The 21,175-nt window shown below is 33.4% G+C and overlaps 1 protein-coding gene across 4 annotated transcripts in view; it reads right to left on the reverse strand.

Moving 5' to 3' along the window:
• The window catches only part of CSMD3 (CUB and Sushi multiple domains 3), a 613,333-nt gene that overhangs the window by 457,092 nt on the left and 135,066 nt on the right, over nt 1-21,175 (reverse strand). For all 4 annotated transcript variants that reach the window (XM_042035930.1, XM_042035929.1, XM_042035928.1 and 1 more), the window contains exon 4: nt 1,061-1,255. In XM_042035930.1, coding sequence (XP_041891864.1) covers nt 1,061-1,255 — 195 coding nt within the window. The remainder of the gene's footprint in view (nt 1-1,060; nt 1,256-21,175) is intronic.

Below are 21,175 nucleotides of genomic sequence, written 5' to 3' on the forward strand. Positions count from 1 at the left end.
GCATTTTTCTGGGAAGTAGGAGAGGAATATTGAGCGGTTATAAATATTTTTACTGGGAAATAGTATTGTTAAAAATAAATTTCTAATTTTTTCAAGACCATGGATAAACATATTAAATAGCTCTAAGCCAGCAACAGGAAATGAAAGTAGGGTATTTCCAATGACACGCTTTTCTCATACATAGTTACTTCTTTGCAGTGCTGGTTAAACATGTTTTAACCAATCTGTATTTATTAGAATGGTAATTTCAGTTGGAAAGTTTTTGTACCCTCTGCAATATTTCACCAAGGTTTTTTAAAAATAAAAAGGTTGCATTTTGCAAAATTAACCTGTAAAACTAGAAACTGATCTCAAGGTTGTCTGACAGAAATGTTTCGTCAAAATACTATCTTTATTGGTTTTGGTTGTGTATAGTAGTGATAGTGCCTTCATTTGGTCAGCACAACCTCCATTTGTTGCTCTGCAAACATTATTTCTCTCTAACAATATTTCTCTCAGAAAATAAGATTTACCCATAATACAAGGTTCCCTACTGCTGCTATATTTCTAATATGAGCAGGGGAAAAGGATGTGACCTACAATATTTGTTATAATACAAGAGATATCCTATATAGAAATCTTAAGATAATCAAACATGACAATGAGGTAAGACCCTGTTGCACAATTGTTTTGACAGTTTCACATTTCTGTTTGCTCAATAGCCAGGTTAGTACTAGACAAAAAGTCAGTCCTTAGGAAGTACTAACAGATGCCAAATCTACATTCCCATAGTTGCAAGTATGTTGTACACAGACATTTATCTTCTACTTTTTACTAGGTTTCTAGTTCTTATTACATAACATATATTTAAAATAAATGATAACTATAATTTTAGTAGAATATTGACCGTAAAATTAGTAGGTATAAATGCTGAGATACATCATATATGTGAACAAGAGATCAAAATATTCAAAAGTGGGGTTCTTTAATCATAGTTTAAAATGTAATTATTAATCCAGAGATTAAAAATTGTTAGTACTAATGTATATATTCAAGAACATTACTGTAGGATTTCTCTTACCTCTACAGATAGGAACAGGGAAGTCCCACGATGCTGTATTGACAGAGTTGGCTATGCAAGTAAGCTGTGGGTGTCCATCCAAAATATATCCAGTTACACAGCTGTATCGGATTTTGTCACCAACATCAAATCTTGTACCATACAAAATACCCTTTGGTGGAATTCCTGGATTGCCACAGGAGCTACTCTGTAATTCTGGAAAAGATACATATTTACGATTTAAAATGTTTTTATACTTTAAATGTTTTCATAGATAAATATTTCATTTTTCTTAAAAAAAAGAACACATAAATTAAGACATCTTTGGACAGATAGCGTGGTTTCATGGGTATTCTACAACTCTTAACGCTGAAAATCCATTGCTGACTTAGTGTATTTAATATCTGCTTAAGTACCCACATATCCAAATGTAATGAGCATGAGGTTTTCCTTAAGCTACAGCTGTCTATATATTCATGTAAATTTTTTGTTAAATTGATAGAAAAGGATTCATTACCTACAAACAGGAAACCAAGCAACTTGATATATTTCTGACTTTCAAGTTACACCAATGCAAAACAATAAACAAAATTGTAATACACACATGAAAGAACATCAGATTCAAATTGAACAAAATTTGTAAGAAAAAGTAAAATTAATCAAGACAAGAGAAAATTTTAACAAGCATAAGCCTGAGTATGATCAGGAAGCTGTTTAATGATTTAATAGATTTTAGATAATGAGGAAAACAGATGAGATACTGTGGGTAACGTATTTCTGAGCAAAGGATTAGTGAATTTAATCATGTGAAATACCTAAGGTCTGGTAACTTCTACTATAATACAGGGCTTTAAACCACTGAGAATCGAAAATGACTCATGGCCACTCTTAGTCTGATCTCTGAGGTCATTAATTAGAGTTCAGTTTTAGTAGCTGGTACTCACACATCAACTGTGTACTCTTTTGACTGGTGTTTCAGCATCATAAATAACTTGATTACAATATTTTCAGTCATTTACTACCAAAGTCCTTCAGTTAACGTACATTAAAACATAGATTTTATGCAAGTGTGAACAAAAGATGTTTCATAATCTCATTCTGAGCTCTTCAAAACTTGTACCAATTATCAGCTTAATGCTAACAGGGAAGAGGCAAATCAGATAAACCTGTATTTGGATTCATACCAAATTCCCCTGAAATAAAAAGTAAGGAAAATGATGGAAGAAGAGAGGGGTACGTATGTATTGTTTTAATTTCTTTTCCTGAATTCCATTTGACTAAATCATTCTTCAGTATCCCTGATGTGCTCATGAGTGTGTGCACAACATATTTAAATAACTAAGCTGTTATAGTGGCTTTCAATTAAAGAAAAAAAATATAAATGCTTATTAAAACAATCAGTATGTCTTACAGCATTCACTACATTCTCAAACTTCAATGCCCAGAACTACCAAGAACTAGGATATACTACTAGATTTCTGATATCAGCCATGAAACAAAGCTATGTAACAGTTATTAAAAGGCAGAATCCACTATAATAATAAATGTATTCTCTATATGTCCATACATATACATACACTATATATAAGATATATGCTAACAATGAGTTCATTTGCAAGACCTGATATACCAATCATGTTTTGATGTGAAATGTTAAATATGTATATTTGTTGCTGATGTCATTGCTGCTATTTCCTGTTTTCTGTTACATAATAAACTGTGGGTTTGGATTTGACTTTCATTACCTTGCACAATGACACAAAACAAAAGACAGTAGCCTATCTCATCTTGGTCACTTCAAAGTTCACCTAAAGAATTGATATTCTTACCATTGTTTTATTGAAGTGTTCTGTGCTGAAACAACAATCCCCTGCCGTCAAATCTGCTTGCAAGGTCTACAAAGAAGGCAATGCTGCAGCTAGTCCTGCCTATTTGTGCAAAAGAATTTATTTTAAATCCTCTAACAGTTTTTAGTGCTATTCAATTTGTTATTTATCATCACAGTATGTCAAAATGAAGGTAAGAATATCATCCTGTGGATTTTGGTTATCATATGAATCATATTATATTAACAAGAAAACTCTGCCTGTACACAGTGTTTTCATTTTTGACTTTTCCAAGAAGATGAAGTCTTTCAGAAGCCTGTATCTCTTAGGGCTTTGTAAAAAGGTCACAGAAAGATTCCCTGTCCTTTGAAATAAAAAATATAAAGATTAGCAATGCCTTTAACTGTTACTGCCTAAAATTGCTTCCTTTACTTTTACTGCTGTCTCACCAAGAATTACCCACAGAAGGCAATTTATTCTTGCGAAATTATATTATATTTTAAAGCACTAATTAAAAATCACCCTCCATCTAAAATAAAACCAATTTTCCAGTTTCAATACTATATGACTCATCTAAAAGGAATGCTTGGCATTTTTCATTAACTTTTTAACTTTATGAAAATGGCCTGGGAGTATGCTACTACTTCTAACCCTTCAAGACATTTTGTTTCTGATTCTAGACAAGAAAGTAGAAAAAATAAATTGTACACTTTTAAGTGTATTAATTTATTCTATGAGTATTTTCATTTTGAACATATACAAGTGCCTTATTGGGAGACGAAAGGGAGATAATTCACCAAGTAACTGCATTTGTCTTCTTTGATAGGTAGTATCTATTTTCAAACTGAATGTGACACCGTACTACCAACTCCCTGACATTTAAAGCTACAGATTGTCACCCTAAGATTGTCATCTGTCAGAGAACACAGGAATTGCCAAACTAGATTGTAATTTTTATTCAGCTCTGCATAGATTCTTGACTTCAGTGACATTCTGATAATCACTAACGATATGAAGGGTGGAAAAGTTTCCTTTTAGATTTGCTGTCTTGTAGTTTGGTTGAACTTCTCCTTGTTCAGGTACTCTGAAAATAAGCATAATTGAATTTTTTTCACCTTCCCACTTTTTAAAAATTTTTGTGTACTATTTCTCATCTCCTTTTCAAAGCAAGCTGTCCCAATTGTTTCAATCTTTCTCCAAACAGGAATTTTCTTTGTCCTAGATTTAATTTTGTAAACAAGGTATGTATGAACATATTTGTCCTCTTTTTTTTTACATAATGGTAAATCATGATGCTTAAAATTTGTGCTGTTCAATAAGTTTTTATTGAATTAATTCTTATTAATGTCAATGGAAATTCTGTTAAAAAGCTGTGAGTAAAATGTATCTGGGAGTGGACACACTCCTTTAAAGACTTTAATTAGCAGAAATTCAGCCACTTATAGATACTAATTAATAAGATATTCAAATTAAACAACATTAAATATAATTTCTGATATTTTTTTCAAAAAACAAGGCTACCAGAAATTTAGACTCCCTTTGTCAGCATTCACTTGAGAAACAAAGCAGAACCAGATATGGAAATTTCAAATGTACTTGCTTTTTATTCAGATTTTAAGTCAGGAAATTTTTTTTCCGTTATATTTATGAAACAAGAGTAGCACTATCCTCCCTAAAATGTTTAAACATGAAATTTATAATTTGATGCCTAAATATCCACACATTCCAGTAATAAAGGCATTCGTCATAGTGTTGCATTCCATTAAGCTTAGTTATGAATACTAATGTCCTTCACACAGTATTTTATTATAAATTTTGGAACATAAATAATTTTTTCTTTTTTAAAGGGTTGATCAATATATTTTCATGGTTTTTGTTTGCAGCTATTGCAAATCATTATGCTCCCATTTTTCCCAAAATAAAATGAGAAGCGCTGTCAATACGTACATCTTCATGAGTACTCGCTTATTGAAAGACCTGTGTAATATCCCAATCCATAATCCTTGTTCCATGTAGTACTTTTGAAATTAAATACTCCTGGTATCCCTACACTCCCAGTTTGGATATATCCCCCTATTACTGCATGGTACCAGTCCTAGACTGCTTGTTCACTTGTGTCTACTACTCCAAACAGTAATTCCTCTGCCATAAAAACATGAACACGGCCCAGGGAATATGTTATTCTGGGGACCACTCCAGTTGTCATTTGGAACAGGACTTGATGTACTGGAAATATTAGAATATGTCTGTACATGGATATCCCTTGGAAAAGCTGCACATATGTCCTCTTACTTACTGACAAGCAAGAATGCTTTCATATTGAAGGTTCAAGGCTGATTTCAGAAGTGCTGCATGTAGTATGTGTGTGGCTATAGGGAGAGCTATACATTCTAAAGGTCCCAAATACTAGGACAGGTGATGTCTTTGTAAAAATAAGAAGTAGCCTGAAATTCCATTGTCCAAAATGAAATTATATTGAATCTTGTAATAGTTTATTTTATTGCCCATAGTTTTCCAAAGGTTTTATAAACTAAAAAGGTAACTTAGATACATACCTTCCAACTTATAATATTTTGTCTTTTTTCTCAAAACTTATATTTTGCTTACTTTCTATTCTGTCCTCATTCACAGTGCTCTGAATATGTGAGTAAGCATGGTCTAGATTTAAATCTAGTAGGAGCTAGAAGAATTAACTGATGAGTCTAGGAATACTGTTGTCTTTCTACACACATATTGAAATATACATATACATGGATGTTGCACTTGAGATTACAGAGTGAGGGAAACCACAAGAAAAATTTGGAGAAGTCAATATGAGTGCAGTGAAGGAAAAAAATGGAAAACTTAGTATTGAACAGTCAATTTAACTGCACAAAAATGTAGGATTCAGAGAGTAAAGACACATTATATATGAATGCTTTGAAAAATCTATTGCAAACAGCACAGATCTATTAAAACACTTACTGAATTTAAAAAAATTCCCTCCCCCAAAATCCAGGTCTCTCCTTTCTAGAAGCTCAACAACAAAAATGGTCATGCCTTGATTCCATCAAATCTGTCACCTTAAGATGCAAGTGCAGAATGAAGAATCACTATTCTGAAATTCACTTTTGTCGACAATAGTGACAGAAACTGTTTGTCTAACAATCTAAACTTTTCTGAAGCTTTTCTTTTAATTTCTGCATTTTTTTGTAGATCAGTCAAAAGAAACTGTCATATTCTTGTGTCTAACTATAAATAGGCAAGCAAGAGAGAGATGTTTGGGGTATTGTTTCCCCAAAGGAAAAGAATGATTTTCCTTTCCTATTCTAGTTGCTCTTTCTTGGTAAATATATCTGCAATAGTAACCTCACTAGGGATCTCTACCATTCACTAAAGATAATACAGCTAATTACATTGCAGTTTCTTACCTATTTTTTAATGAATGACTTAATTTTGCTTTTTTCTTCCTTTTGAAATTATTTTCATGTCAAAAAATGACAGAGGACCCTGTCTTGAGGGAATTTTATATGTAGATTTTTATACTGAATTTGATTTTGTTTCAAAATACATTGAAACAATCACTGGATTTGTCTTCCTTGCCAGTAAGACAAGAATGTTTCTATTTATAGCATAAAGTCATATGCTATTTTTAAATGAGCAAACTTCTTTCAGCATTAATTTAGAACTGCATTAACATAATTCTTCTACAAGCAAGGGAACAGCAAGAAGTACAGAAAAAAAATCTCCAGGATATGTGAAAAGAACAAGGGATAATTACAATACTGTAGTAACATAAATACAGTGAGCATGACAAATGTAATGCAATAAATGGTCCAAGGTTTGCAATGTATTCCCTTCACATGCAATACACTGTTCAGAATATCTGTTTAAATCAGCTGCAAATGCAGAACAGCACTAGAGAGCTGAAGGACCATGCAAAAAAATAATGCCAGTCACTAATTTAACCACAGTACAGCATAACCTGGAACCAAGTGAAACAAGCAGAATGATGACTACATGCTTCAGTAGGTATAGTTAAATCTGACATTTCCCTATCAGATACACTTCTAAAGTGCTCCCTGAAGGGAGTGACAAGCAGGCAAGTACCAAAGAGTTAGTAAAGCTGTAGTTAACAGCACCAGCCACACTTACTTGCATTTACCAAATTCCACTTGAATAGAGCTTTAACTGCAGTAAATTCCTGCTCAGCTTCTTAGGGTACGAATTAAATCCCGAGTATGGTCAGAAGGTAAATGCACGTAGTGCATGGACTGAGGAAGACCATTGGAAATTACATGAAGTTTTGGCCTGAGTGTAGAGCTGCAAGTACCACAAAGATTGCTGCATCCACACTGTTATCAAACTATTCCATCAAATCAGTGTAACTTGAAGCCTGAGATACTATATCTTCCACATGTGATAGTTGTTCAGCTTCTCAGGTGGATGAAGTCCAGATACATGCACCCTGCCTGCGATGCAAAGGCTGTGTAGATATGCCTATGTATGTGTCACAATGGGATTGTTCCTTTTAGGCTGTAGTGTTTTCCAAGTAGTTTTTTAATATGGCTGTATTCTGGAGGCATCTGGGAAGAGGCTGTTGTAACTACCAAAAAAAAAGATTATTTCAGAGCCCAGGACAATCCAAAGTAAAAAATAATCCTAAAATTTATACTGCATTGATAATCCTTGTGAAATATGTACCTCTTACTATGTCTTTTAGAGTTTTATAAAATAATTTAAGTTTCAATTTCTGAAATATTATGGCAACAGCTATATCATTGCACTATATTTTCATTCCACTTTAGCCTCAATGCCTCACCTGATTTTACCTTATGCTAGGTAATATAAATGTTGCATTGTTACTGGCTGTTCTTACCTGGAGAATTTACAGTAACCGAATATGTAAAAAGCAAACTGAATTTAGAAAAAATCAATTTTGTCACTGAAGGAGGATGTCATAGCACAAACAAGTTGTGTGGTATTATATAGACTGCATTTCCACATAAATAGATACATATGTCAAATAAAAGTCATTAATTTTATATATTTTATGTACTATCATATCTAGTTTCCTACTGAAATTAGGGTTACATTTTTTGTTACATCTATGTTCCAAGGTGTAACAAAAATACTAGGAAGATGCATAGTTTTTATATGAAGATAATAGAAATTCTGAAACTAGAGAACAGAATAAAATAGCACATTTAATGTAAAAGTACTGGGACTTCTAAAGGAAAAAATAAGAAATATAAGAGAAGTTTCAGTGAGCACTGATAAGCATTGCTATTTAATGAATTGACTCTTCAGCTGTTACAAAGGATAATCTGGAAGATCTGTGTTTTAAATTATTATAAACTAGAGGCTGGCTAGCCTTAAAAAGAATGTAACTTCACTTCCAGCTTCCTGTTGGCAAAGGTCTTCTGAACTGACCAGCGTGTAGTCTGAGGATACAGTGACATGGCTAATCAGTCGTGGTTCATGTCTGACTTATTAGCCAAGGTTTCCCTGCTATAGGCCTTCTTGACAAGTTGTGTCCTAACACAAAGGCAGAACTTATTGTATGTTGAAGTTTGTAACTTGTTTAAAAAAAAAAAAAAAAAAAAGAAAGAAAGTTATTTCTGCTACTGTGGATCACTCAGAGTTTAAAATTGCAATTTAAAGCATAAAATGTGGATATGGGATGTCATGGTTATGTCATTGGACAGTGGCATAAAAGGGCACAAAAAACCCCAGTTTTCTCCTGAAAGGGATTTTGACACATGAGAACTGGGCACTAGGTGGCACCTGAAACATTCAGAGCTATTGTATGACCTGGCAGAGTAACAAGCATTTCCTCCTGTATGCATCTCAGAGGTAAGAATATTTCAAATTTTCATATCTATTCCATATACTTGGTATGCATCTCTTGCTGTATATATGTTTATGTGTAGAATTACTATTAGGGGACACTGTAGTGCCCTATTAGAAGTCCAAACGTTTGGGGCAATTGGATCACTTCATTGATTACATGCTTCTTTTACTCAAAGGCCATACTGTCTCTTACAGTGAAATTTCAATCTGGCTTCCACCATTATTACTGCTGGTATGAAAAACATGTAAAAACAGTGGTTACAGGAGACATGTTAACAGAGTTAGATCTATATTTCTGTGCTTATGTTCTAAATGCTTCTGGTTCAGCCATTTTGAGAAAAGAAAGATGGCCTTAGCTCTGTAATTTAGTTTTTGTTTAGAAAGTTCTATGGTTTATAATTTTCCTTTAGAAGATAAAATCATTGTTCGCTCCAAAATCTCTATCACAGTTGTTTTTGCAGCACACCATTTCTTAATAGAATTAATGCCCTTATCGTATTTGATGGCAAAGGGTCATAATCAGCTTTCTGGGATGTCATGAGGACGTTACCCAACTCTTCAGAGGTCTTTTTTTATATTCCATAGTGCATCTTGACTGGTGGGTTGAGAATACACCTCAGTAGGTAGGATACATGGTGGTTGGGCTGTGCCTTTGTTGAGACACTACTGGATGAATTTTCTGAGTGTTCTTATTTTTACAATAAATCGTCTTTTTAGAAGACTCAGACTCTTTATCCTTTTATGTCTCAAGGTCTCAGAACATCAACTGAAATTTAAAACCCTTACTCCAAGTTTCCATTTAAAGTATTTTTGTGAATACTTCATGGTGCACAGCATATCTTTCATACTATATATGGCTGCCCTACAGTTTATTCAGTTAGCCATGTTTTATTACATTGCATATCTGTCATTAATATTTATTCATACTCTGAAGAATGTAAATTTGTGGTAATGCAGAAAAACTATGAGCTAAAAATTTTTCATTCTAAAATAGGTCTTATGGTGATCCAAAATATTTTTATCAAAATACTGAAATGAATTCTCCACTTTAGATTAGGATGGAAGTGTAATCCCTTTTGCTTACATCAAACTATAGTCAAAGATCATGTGTTCAGAATATAGCTGAAAACACTGTTGATACATTAAGCAAGGGAAAATTTATGGTTAAAAGTGCACAACTAACAGTAGTAAAGCTCCTTTATTTTGCCCATTTTTCTAAATTTTTATGATACAACTCTGAAATACATCAAAAATGCAGACCTTGGATAATGAAGTGCTATACTCAGAGTCTTTTTTCTAAACACAATCATATATTCAAGGTCTGAAGCAGATGGCTACCTAATGAAGTCCTATTTACTAGAAAAGGTCTCTCTGGTTAATGTTCATCTCAGGTATAATATGAAATTTTCATTAAAAGTGTCCAGATGTGAGAACATTTAAAAATAGTAGATGAAGGATATATGCATTATTCTGCTTTTAATGGTACTAACCCTGATAATTTCACAGTGCCAAAATGCATTATGGCTTATTGACTCCATTTCATAAGGTGAAATAATAGAACATTACTGATCTTGTCCAAATTACTTACATGATGATTCATTAACCAAGAAAGAGGGTATGATCAAATTAATGGATAGAAATGTGAATAAACATCTGCCACAGGCCACTCATCAAGACCAAGCACAAAACCTTTGAATATCTTATATTCCACAAAAATTTTGTTTTATGAATCAGTACTGAGATGTGCACCCACAATATCGTACCTTCCAAAATAGTCATCTTTCCCCATGGGAGAAAAGGTACATTCTACTGCAAACACAAAAAATTTAAATCTGCTTTTCCTACCTATTCCAAATTTCCTTTTCACTTTTAGTATGAGTATCCAGATGTCCTTCACTTGAGAAGCAATCAACTGCAATTGTTATTTTATTTCAGCATTATGCTATCATTTTCCTATTGCAAGAGTTAACATTAGAATCTCCTCCAAATTTGTCTCAAGCGGGCGCAAAATCATAGAATCATAGAACGGTTTGGCTGGACCTTAAAGATCATCGAGTTCACTAACATGGGGAGGGACACCTTCCAGTAGACCAGGTTGCTCAAAACCCCATGCAACTGGCCCTGAACTCTGTCAGGGTTGGGTCATCCATAACTTCTCTGGGTAGGGTAACCTATTCCAGTGCCTCACCACCCTCACAGTGAAGAATTTCTTCCTCGTGTTGGTGTTCAGCATTCTATTATCACCTTCGTTGCATGGGCTTCTGCAGTTCTTAGAGAACATCTCTCAAGTCTCAAAATTTGTGTGCTTTGCCTTATGCTGGAGGCAAGTTCCCAAGTTCCCTGGCACATTTGGAAAAACATTTTCAGAATTCTGAAGCATGGGAGAATGAAAGCAGTGTATTGTTTGATGAAATATGATTTTGTTATGCAGAAATTATTTCAAATGGCTGAAGAAAGAAAGAACTTTCAAACTGATTGATGTACCAACATTCTTCCGTAAGCAAGTATCACTTGGCATAGCGGGCACTGCTTTATATAAGCTATTCTTTGTGGAGCTCGAAGAAAAGTGGTTAATTAACACTTCTTTCTCTTTCTAATAATGAGAAAGAAAATAACATATCAGTGTGAATGATTCAGTACTCTGTTGATTCTGGGCTACAGACTATCATGGGGATCATTTTTTCTCTCCAGACATTTTAATATCAGAAAGTGTTATTTGTCGTTTCTAGTCTGAGTCTTGTAGGATCGGAGATCAAACAACTTGCTTTGCTTTTCCTGCTTTAAAATATCTGGTTTGAGACATAAGCAGTAAAAGGCATTTAATCATATTTTATAGCTGTAACGAAGGAGAGCAACTGCCAAGTAATTCATGTGACGTAAATGTATAAACTTTCTTTCTTCGAAGTGTCCTTTTGTAACTAATATAAGCTAGAATTAACATAGTCAGACTTCATATTGGCAGCCAGAATAACAACTGCTTTTATTCCTATCCCTTCATGTTACCTTCTGTGGGTCATTCCTCTCTTGACTAATTTGTTATTGGAATGAGTTGAAGTGGTCATAATTTTAAAGGAGATAAAGGATTATCATTAAAATAACTCAAGATTTGCTTTAACTTCACATTAAACGTCTGTGTAGGCCACCGTTTCTCTGGCTGTCTCTACATGGCAGGTTAATACTGAAACAGCTGTGACAGTCATGTCTCTGAACTTACTGGTATTTCTGTATTGAAAAATGACTTGAACAATGCCCTGTCAGCTTTTACTTTTAAATACTTTCAATATTCTCTGCTTTTATTGAGAAAAAGAAAAATGTTCTAGGAAAAGCCTGCTGCAGTACCGCACAAATCACTGTTTGACAGAGCTTATGAAGTGTTCGTTGTGGTGCTAACTCACTGAAAGATCATATATCTTGTAGAGATCTTTGCAAAACTTCTTCAAAGAGTGACAGGTTGGTGTGTTAGAAGAGCTAAACAGCGTCAAAGAAATATATGTTATACAAGTAGGCTGTTAACACAGTGTGAAATTGTAAGCAATACGCAGAGATCTATCCTCTGGTCTATATCTGACACTCTCAGTCATGTGATATAGAGTTCTACATTAATGTATAAGGACAAAAAAAGCTGCAAGTGTCAGTTAACAGACAAATACCCCTATTTTCAGGTTAATTTTTTCCATTTTTGTTGGACAGACACTACCAAACTACTGAACATTTCAGGTTTTTCCTCCTCTTTCCCCTGCAAAATAAAGGTTAACAAGAAAAATGAGGAGAATTATCCATTTTTAATTTTTTTTCTCAACAAGTTTAGAAAGATGTCTTTTCATTCAGGGAAAAAGTCTGTTTTCATCAGACAAATCTGTAATAATTGAAGCACTTTTACAATTAACATTGACTTGGTTATCAGATGTTTTATGAATTAATGTCTTGGCCAAATGTAAACAGAAGGCTATAAGGAAAACCAAAAAAAAAAAAAAAAAGGAAAAAAGGACTGAGTCAAGAGCAAGGAAGTTTACAGATGCCCAGAATTCTTATTTGTGTCTCAGCACCCTGAATGCTAGGCCCAACATTCTGCTGTAATAAGTTTGGCAGACTTTCCGGATGTTTGTGATATCTGGGGAGAGTATCTGGAAATCCTGAAAGAATTTTATTCTTTATCAATTAATCAAATATTTACGAAAAGACGTATGACACTACATAGACAGGACTCCAGTTTTGGTGAGATTTCTGGAGTATCCACCTTATTTCAAAGAAGACCAAACAAGGCTTCATTATAACATATTTTCTTCCCTCTACGTATAGGTTATATGAAGACAATTGAGTTATTAACTCTCACTATAATAGATCTATATATTTATATAAACTGGAACTTTTGATCATACTTTTGTGTCTCTTTTTTTTTCCCAGTAGTTTATCCCATTTTAAGTCTCTCACTTCTTTAATGTAGCGCTCTGCCTTCTCTTACATCAGGAACTTTTGCAAAAAGATACTGGGAATATGCTGAGACATAAGCAAAAATATATAATCTCAACTGCAATAAGTATGTGTATTTCTGCTTCCTATGTTATATTTACAGGAGGATTTAAGTATAAAGTCTACCATTATGGTAGAGTTGACTCCTGTTGTAGACAGCAGCACTGTTTTAAAAAGGTAACAATATCTAAATTAATCAGGTCTACAAACTGGAGATAAATTGTAGATTAGTATGTCAAATTTATACTGTGATCATCCCTCATTCACAGTTTTAAAGAGCATTTTTTAAATAAAGTTGAGAAAGCTTCACTAGTAACTCTGGTAGATTAGCTCTGTAACATCAAAAATTAGATTGAGAGCAGAGAATAAAAATTATTTGTTTAATTTTTTTTTCTTTTTTTTTTTGCTTTTGTGACATAAAATATATTTGGTAATAAAGTGATTTAACAAAATCAGGAGTTACAAACTTTCCTTAGCAGCTGTTTCATTGCATTGCTACATTGCTGATATAAGTAGTTTTTCACCAAAATTACAATTTATGGGAATACTTAGCTATTAAAACTTTTAAGTTATTCAGTTGTGTTTGAACAAAAGCTTAAATATGTGATTAGATATCAAGCTCTGCATGAATAAGGACTTACTTATTGATGAAAATTATTGTGACTGAATAAAGAAATAAAACTTTTTATTATTATTATTTACTATAATTCTATGTATATGTTTACATGGATTGTATTTAGAAACTTATTTAAATATTAAAGATAAGAGAAAATGTTTCAGACACAGTTTGTTCCTGAAAATAGATGGGTCAAGTGTAATTTGGGCTATGCAAAGCCAAACTAGTATAATATCTTTTCTTGGAAAAGAACATCCTTTTCTCTGCACTGCTTTCTGCTTCAGTCTTTGCTGAGATCAGTCTGGTCGTGGTGGTATAAAAGGAAAACAATCCCCAGAACACCTCAAGAGTTTGGCTGCATCATCACATATTCTCGCTCTTCAAAAATCAGTGCTGGTTTCAGCCTTGCAGTCCTTTGGCTCATAGCCAAAACTCAAATTCCAAGTATCAGCAGTGTCCAGAAATGCCAGTTACTGTTTATAACTACAACTATTTTCAATTTGTACATGTCACAGTATCATGCAGCACTGAAGTGGCCTTTTTCACCACAACATTGGAATAAAGGGTAATTTTTTTACAAGGGGTTAGAAACAGATGTCAAGGCAACCTCAAATACATATCAATCCACTTATTGAATTCAAGAAATCAAAATACATCACCTCAATTCCTGGTGAAATCCTTTCCTAAATTCCATCCATTTCTGATCAATAATGGATCCATTCTATATATTTTAGTCCTAACTAATCCTGGATCCATTTGAATGACCTATTGGTGATTACATAATCTTCATATGACAATGTAATTAATGTCTTTTTCAAATTTCTGCACATTAAAATTCTTTAATTCAGGGGATCCTGATTGCTTACAGTTTAAGAAATTGTGTTTATCTCCCTACCCTTAACAAGTATGCACATAGTATGTGGAATATATGACATGGTTCACAACACAAGCTTTCCTTTTGAACGTGAACAATATAGATTTTTTTTCTGAAAAGATAACATCTCTAAGTACAACAATAAAAACCCCCTAATTTATGAAGCAAATCTATATATCTATATGCTCATATCAGCTCCTTCTGGTATTATTCTTTTTGGTTATCTGTTTTCTTTGTTAAAACCACACTAGCCTCAAGTCATTTTAGAGGATTATAAATTATATGAGTCAACAGTTTCCAAGATATACAGTAGAAGATGGTGGCACAGTTACAAGAATGTCTAGAGGGCTCACATAGTGGATTTTTTCTAAAAGACCTTTCATATTTTAGTTTCTCAAGAATGATACTGCTTATTTAATGACTAGTTAAGATCTGTTGTGCTAATCATACTATAAGTAGATGACACACATTACTCATGTACCTTTGGAACTCTGCTATAAAATCTAATGATTTTATAGCTGGAAACCAAACTTACTGGAATAAAAGTGAAATTTTTATTCAGCTATAAATTTTAGACAATAGGAATGAATTTCATAATTTTCAAGGAAACAAAAATAATTGTGAAGGGAGAAATTATTTTTAAGATATGTGAAGCACAAAGAGGTTGTGATTGCCTGGAAAAATGTCATTTAAAAAAATCTGTCAAAAGAAGCTTATTCTTTCATTCCTTCTCATTATGCTGATCATCTTCCAATTTTTGTAAGAAAGAACAAGGAGTTTCTTCAATTGCATCCTCCTTTAATCCAGAAGTAGCTCCTGACATTTAGAACAGTCATAGGCCTTGCAGTGCATCATGTGTCCTTGGTGTCAGCAGCAGAATCCTTGGGATCAGAGGAGAGAAAGGCCCCTCATCCCACTCTCAGTGTTTGAGGAAGTCTTTATCATTAAAGCACAAAAGTTTCATTCCAAAGGTTTGAAAACACATAGTCTTTCTGGTAACTGGTCTTTTCATAACCACAGTCTCTCAGAGGTTGCCTAGACAGTCCTACTGAGCTTGACCTCTACAGTTTTTCTGTGTGATAGCCATAATTAGACAAGGTAATAAAATGCACAAAGTTTACCTTGTCAAATTTTCAAGATCTTCTTGAATGTATAAAATGTACAAAACATTTCAAGGTTTATAGACAGGAGGAAAAAACGTCCTCCCAGAAATTAAAATTTGGAAAATGGGAAAAATTAACTTTAAAGTGTAACATTATAAACAACAGAAAATATGACACCCCTTTATTAAATACATCTACATAATGATAAGTAATCCACTCTGCAATATTCCAAAGGGAAGCTGTTTCTTAATCTAAATATTACATATAGATACTATAAATAAGCTGAACACAATTTTTAAGACTCGTCTTCAAAGTCAGTTCTGAAGAGGCAGTCCATGAAGTTATGTTGTAAACATGGCACACTGTGGCAAGAAGATTCACTTAATCATTTAAATATGACATGAAAAATATTCAGATCAGTGTCTGTATTGTTAATTAACTTTATCATTATATGTTTCATGCATTGATATATTATTACCTCAAACTTTTCTGTTGCATAAAATATTTCTTATCTGTCTTTGACCATTTCTTAAAGAGATTACTATTTTGATTGAAGTCAAACTATTTTGAGATGGTTTTAATTTGAATAACATTTAGCTGGTGAAATTAATTAGCTTTTATTTTGTTAAAGGTGCTTTGGTATTTTTATTAATATGACATCTTCCTAGAATTCAGAGTTACTTTTTACTCAATTCAGGGTTTACTTGGGGTTTGGTCTATTTGCATTTTGGCTTTCAACAATCTTGCTTTCAGCAACCTTTGCTGGTCAAAACCTACTGCCTTGTCATTCTGGAAATATAATTCAACTGCTCTTTTTAAAACACTTTATATTGTATGGTGCTCTACTTAAATACTGTTTTGGATTTAGTAATTAGCTAAACTATTTTTTACAAAGCTGATAAGTCCCATTTTTTCTTCACTTGTTTGTTTCCAAAATGTCTTAACTCAGGGTAACATCTTGAAATCACAGATAAAACATGGTATTTAAGATGAAGAACATTATCAGGGCATTGTATCTTGGGTTAGAAAATACCTTTCATTTCAAAATAGTTTAGCAGAATGAATTAATCATACTGTAATTGGCTTGGATATTGGATTTAATATTGGTATTGTCATGAAGGTATCATGACATTTTTAAAGGTTTCCTTGGAATCTGTATTCTACTTCTATTTTTCTGATTATAACACTAATTTAGCAATCCCATAATTTAGTGCTATCTCTAAGGAAAAATTACAGCTGAGGAGAACTATTGCAAATGTGTCTTTGAGCTGCAATCTGGAGAATATAGAGATTTTGCATATAAATTGAGACATACAAAGACTTGCTGTAGCTCTCTCATTATCATCAGGCTATTCATTGCAACTTGCTACCTGCCCTGCTGCCACAGACATGAAGGCTTCTACAGGCAACAGCAGGAGATTTTCAGGGCACTATATATATATATATTTAATTAATAGTAGGGACTATTTCAATTATGAGATGCACATACTTCCATGTTCCAAGCATGTTAAATAGGATGTAAAATAGAAAATAAAAACTGAAGAGGGTCTGTTGCAGGATCAGCAGAACTGAAAATTTCTGTACTCTATTACTATAGTCTGTATGCCTGTCCTCCCTTATTTTTTCTTTGATGTTAGTAAGCATTAGTTCTTGGTTTTAGCTAGTAGTTAATTCTACTACACAGAAAGTTGGTAAAGTACTCTCATGGGCAGGAAAGTGGCAGTCAGGGTCTGGTTTCTCTAAATGTAGGAATGAAAAGAGTGACAATGTTCTCTTTACAACAAGAAGCAGAGGAAGGGTAATAAGTTGCTTTGGTATTTTGTGATGTTTTCGTGATGAAATGTAACTTTGGTAATGAAAAAATAAGGGAGCCATGGTGTCCTAATGTGCAAACTTTCTTTTTCTTTTTTTTCTTTCATTTTCTGCAATGCCACAGATTCACAACATGAGTGATCATGGAGATCTTGATATATTTCAGGATACTGATTGCAACATTCTTCATAATATTAATATTATTCATGATGTTGAGCAGCAAAGCAAAGATCTCATCAATGCTGCCGTAAATTTGAAATTATGTAGATGTATTGATTTCAAACTGGGGCAATTGCCCCAAGGCATAGGTTAAATTAATATCAATAGCATCAGTATCTTGTAGAGTATTTTGCATTTATCTCAATTTTAAATTAAACCAGATTTAACCTGATATATTTTATAGCCTAAAAGAAGATAGAAGCTTAATATAATATTCAGTTATTTCTCTGCAGTTAGCATATAATTTGCCCTCATCCCATTCATTTACCTTCTTTCTGTTTTTTAGTTTGTTTCTTTTTTTATGTCTGCCAGAGCAGTCATCTCTTGAATGACTTGAGAAATCAGAGTCTAAGGTTAGAAGTGACATGTCACGAACATCCTAAAACTTGGGTTTTTTAAACCTCGAATCAACAGAGTTAGATGTATTTTAAGATGCCATCTGGTAGCTTTATACATAACAACACAAATTTTGAAATTAAAGTATTTATTTATTAAGCAATGATGGTTATCTTAACACAATTCATTTACTAGTAGTGGTGATTTGCATTAAATGAAAATTATTAAGCAGCATTCAATTGCTTTGTGATACTATACCAGCAATTGTTTCTTCTCTCATGTTTAATGTATAACATATAAAACTTTACAGACAAAGCAAAGTTTCCTAATGACCTAGAAGCATATTAATTAACTTATACTGTCTATCAGGAAGCTAAACTGCCATACACCTAACAATCTATTTTTTTAGATGACTGTTTCTCAGCTGGACATATACCTGCTCCCTTTTTCCAACATAAGGATCCACCTTTCCTAGCTGCTTAAGAACTGTTCCTAAATCATTAAATTAATTCATAAAAGTCTTTCATCTTAAGATAAATGATACTTTATTTCATCTCCAAGAATATGTGCCTTGAGGTGATTGTTTTTTTCCAATGCTACCAGGCCATGATAAAAGTGACTATCCCTTTTTCTTGCCATAATTGTGAAATTGTTAACTAATTATCTTTGAATTGGTTTTGAGAATAAATCAAATTATGATCTAATAGTAAAAAATTTGCCAAATCCTGTGTTGCTTTATCTAGATTTTAAATACCCATATTCCAAAGTAAAAATCTAAAAAACTGCATTCCATGTCTTAGTTCCGTGTCTTACACAACGAAAAAATGAATTACCAAGGAAAGATTGTTGCTAGATATGGATAATGACCATGGGAATATACAGAACTCGGTAGCTGGTAAAAGCATGCACAGCAAGTGCTTTTTATATGTTTGTCAGGTGGGAGGTTGAGACTCCATGTATGCTAGTAAAGAAATAGGTCAGCAATCATTCTCCACTCTGAGAGCCAGTGGAAAGCCATGGTGAAGATTCTTATGTTCTAGTATTTTCCCAAACCATGACAGCCCCATCCACACGTGGAATCTGCTACATCATGCCTGTGAATTGTATCAGGGCACTAATTTATACAAATGGGAAAAATGCTAGGGAACAAATATTTTTACAATTAAATAGCAGAGATGATCACCTACTAGGGTGGGTGTAGTCTGATCCTATAGACATTTGGGTTACTAATGTATATATGACTGCAGTGATTCAGTCAGTGTTGCATAAATGTCTTTCCATCTGCACTAATTAGGTTCCTTGTTAATTAAAACCGTGAAACTATTCTTACAAAGCTCAAACTAGGATCACTGTTTTATCTTTAATTTTGATGCAGTTGCAAGTGGCAGATGTGATGTGGATGGAAGAAATGCATTCTCTGAGCAAGAGCTCTATGTAGGAGGCTCTGGGAATCACTGTTAATAGCAGGATTAAGCAGAAGGCAGGCCCCCTATAGCAAAAATTTGAAATTAAATTTCCAGAATAATGGAAATTTTGGGGGGCAAGCACTACATGTGTAGGGAAAACATACTTGTGTTTATTTGTCTTGACACCATTTGGATGGGAAGTAAAATCTGTGTGGCAGCAAGACTGCTGCTAGGGCTGATGAAAGATGCCGAGGTAGGAGTTTACCTTCCTAATGTAAATGAGTACAGAGAGAGGATACATCGCATTCTTGAAGCACACCTTTTTCCTCCAACTCAAAAAGAAGCAGTGTCTAGGTCATATGTACACCATGGATGCCTAAAGTTAGGTGACATGGGATTTATCTGTTTCATTGGAATCTAATCAGACCATTTGAATTTCTACACATCTTTACAGACAACTAAAATAGAAAAAAAAAATGGGGTTGGGCATTTTCTTCCTCAGATTAAGTAAACATAACATTTTCTGACTTGTTACTTGTTTTTTTTAAAAATTTGAATTATACAGTGCTGTTTCCAAACTATTTATTCAACAGATGAATTCCAGATGCTTTGCTGAATTTTAATTTTCTAAATTACATCAGCATTTCTATCCAGGTCCTCTATTTAATAAAAAAATTACAAAAAGACATTACCAAAAGAAGAGTGGCACCAATCAAAACTATAAGACTAAAATTTCTTTTAATGTTATACATCTTGACATATAAATTCAGAGCTTTAAAAGCCTAAGAGTATCCAAAATGCTTCCAGAACCAGTTTTATTGGACCAAGAAATAAAAACAACATGGCTGCTAAACAATAAGTTTTCCCATGACCAAATACAATTGGTTTAAAATAAACACAACAGTTATTTTTTTCCTCCAAGTACCATACTACACATCCTTTCAAGTATCAGAGAGAGGAGAAACACTAAAGAATGCATCAGGTTTGGAAAAAACCAGCAATGCAGTGGACACTAACGTGCATATTATTTGCAAAAATTTGTTTGCAAAAATTATTTGCAAATATTATTTACAGAAAAAGCTTAAACCATATGTAATTATTTTCATTGGTGGTAACCCAAATTGATCTTTCCTAGTTTAATTGTTCAAGAACTTTTAGGTGAAATCCCTGCTGAGAATTTTTATTTCTTTCACTGTGAAAATTTTGGTTCAGTTATACTTCTGGAACTTGACTGTGGCAGCATGACCAGAGTTACAGAGATGACAAACAAGTCATTTGAGGAACATGGCTAACCCCGAAGAACTCTTCAGAATGGTTGGCAAATATAAACCTTTTAGCATAGCCAAAGGTGACCATGCAACAATAGTTCTCTTTAATTCAAGTTTTTTTTCCCAGGTCATGTTTAATAATGCTGATAGTAGTCCTGCTCAACAGACAGACACGGCACAACAGATGAAAAAACTACTCCTGCTCCATAGTCCTATGCATCAGTCATCATTGTTTTGTGATAGGAAAGTGCTGAAATATTGCCTTTAGATGAAAGCAAAATAAAGCTAACAAAATACAGCCCTAGGATGCAAAAAAACAGACTTTCCAGGAAAACAGATGGTTATGATAAATGCAGACATCTATAGTGTAGTTG

The sequence above is a fragment of the Corvus kubaryi genome, unplaced genomic scaffold (assembly GCF_017639235.1).
Source record: "Corvus kubaryi isolate FWS band 111438036 unplaced genomic scaffold, C.kubaryi_AGA036_p1.0 37385, whole genome shotgun sequence".
NCBI lineage: Eukaryota > Metazoa > Chordata > Aves > Passeriformes > Corvidae > Corvus > Corvus kubaryi.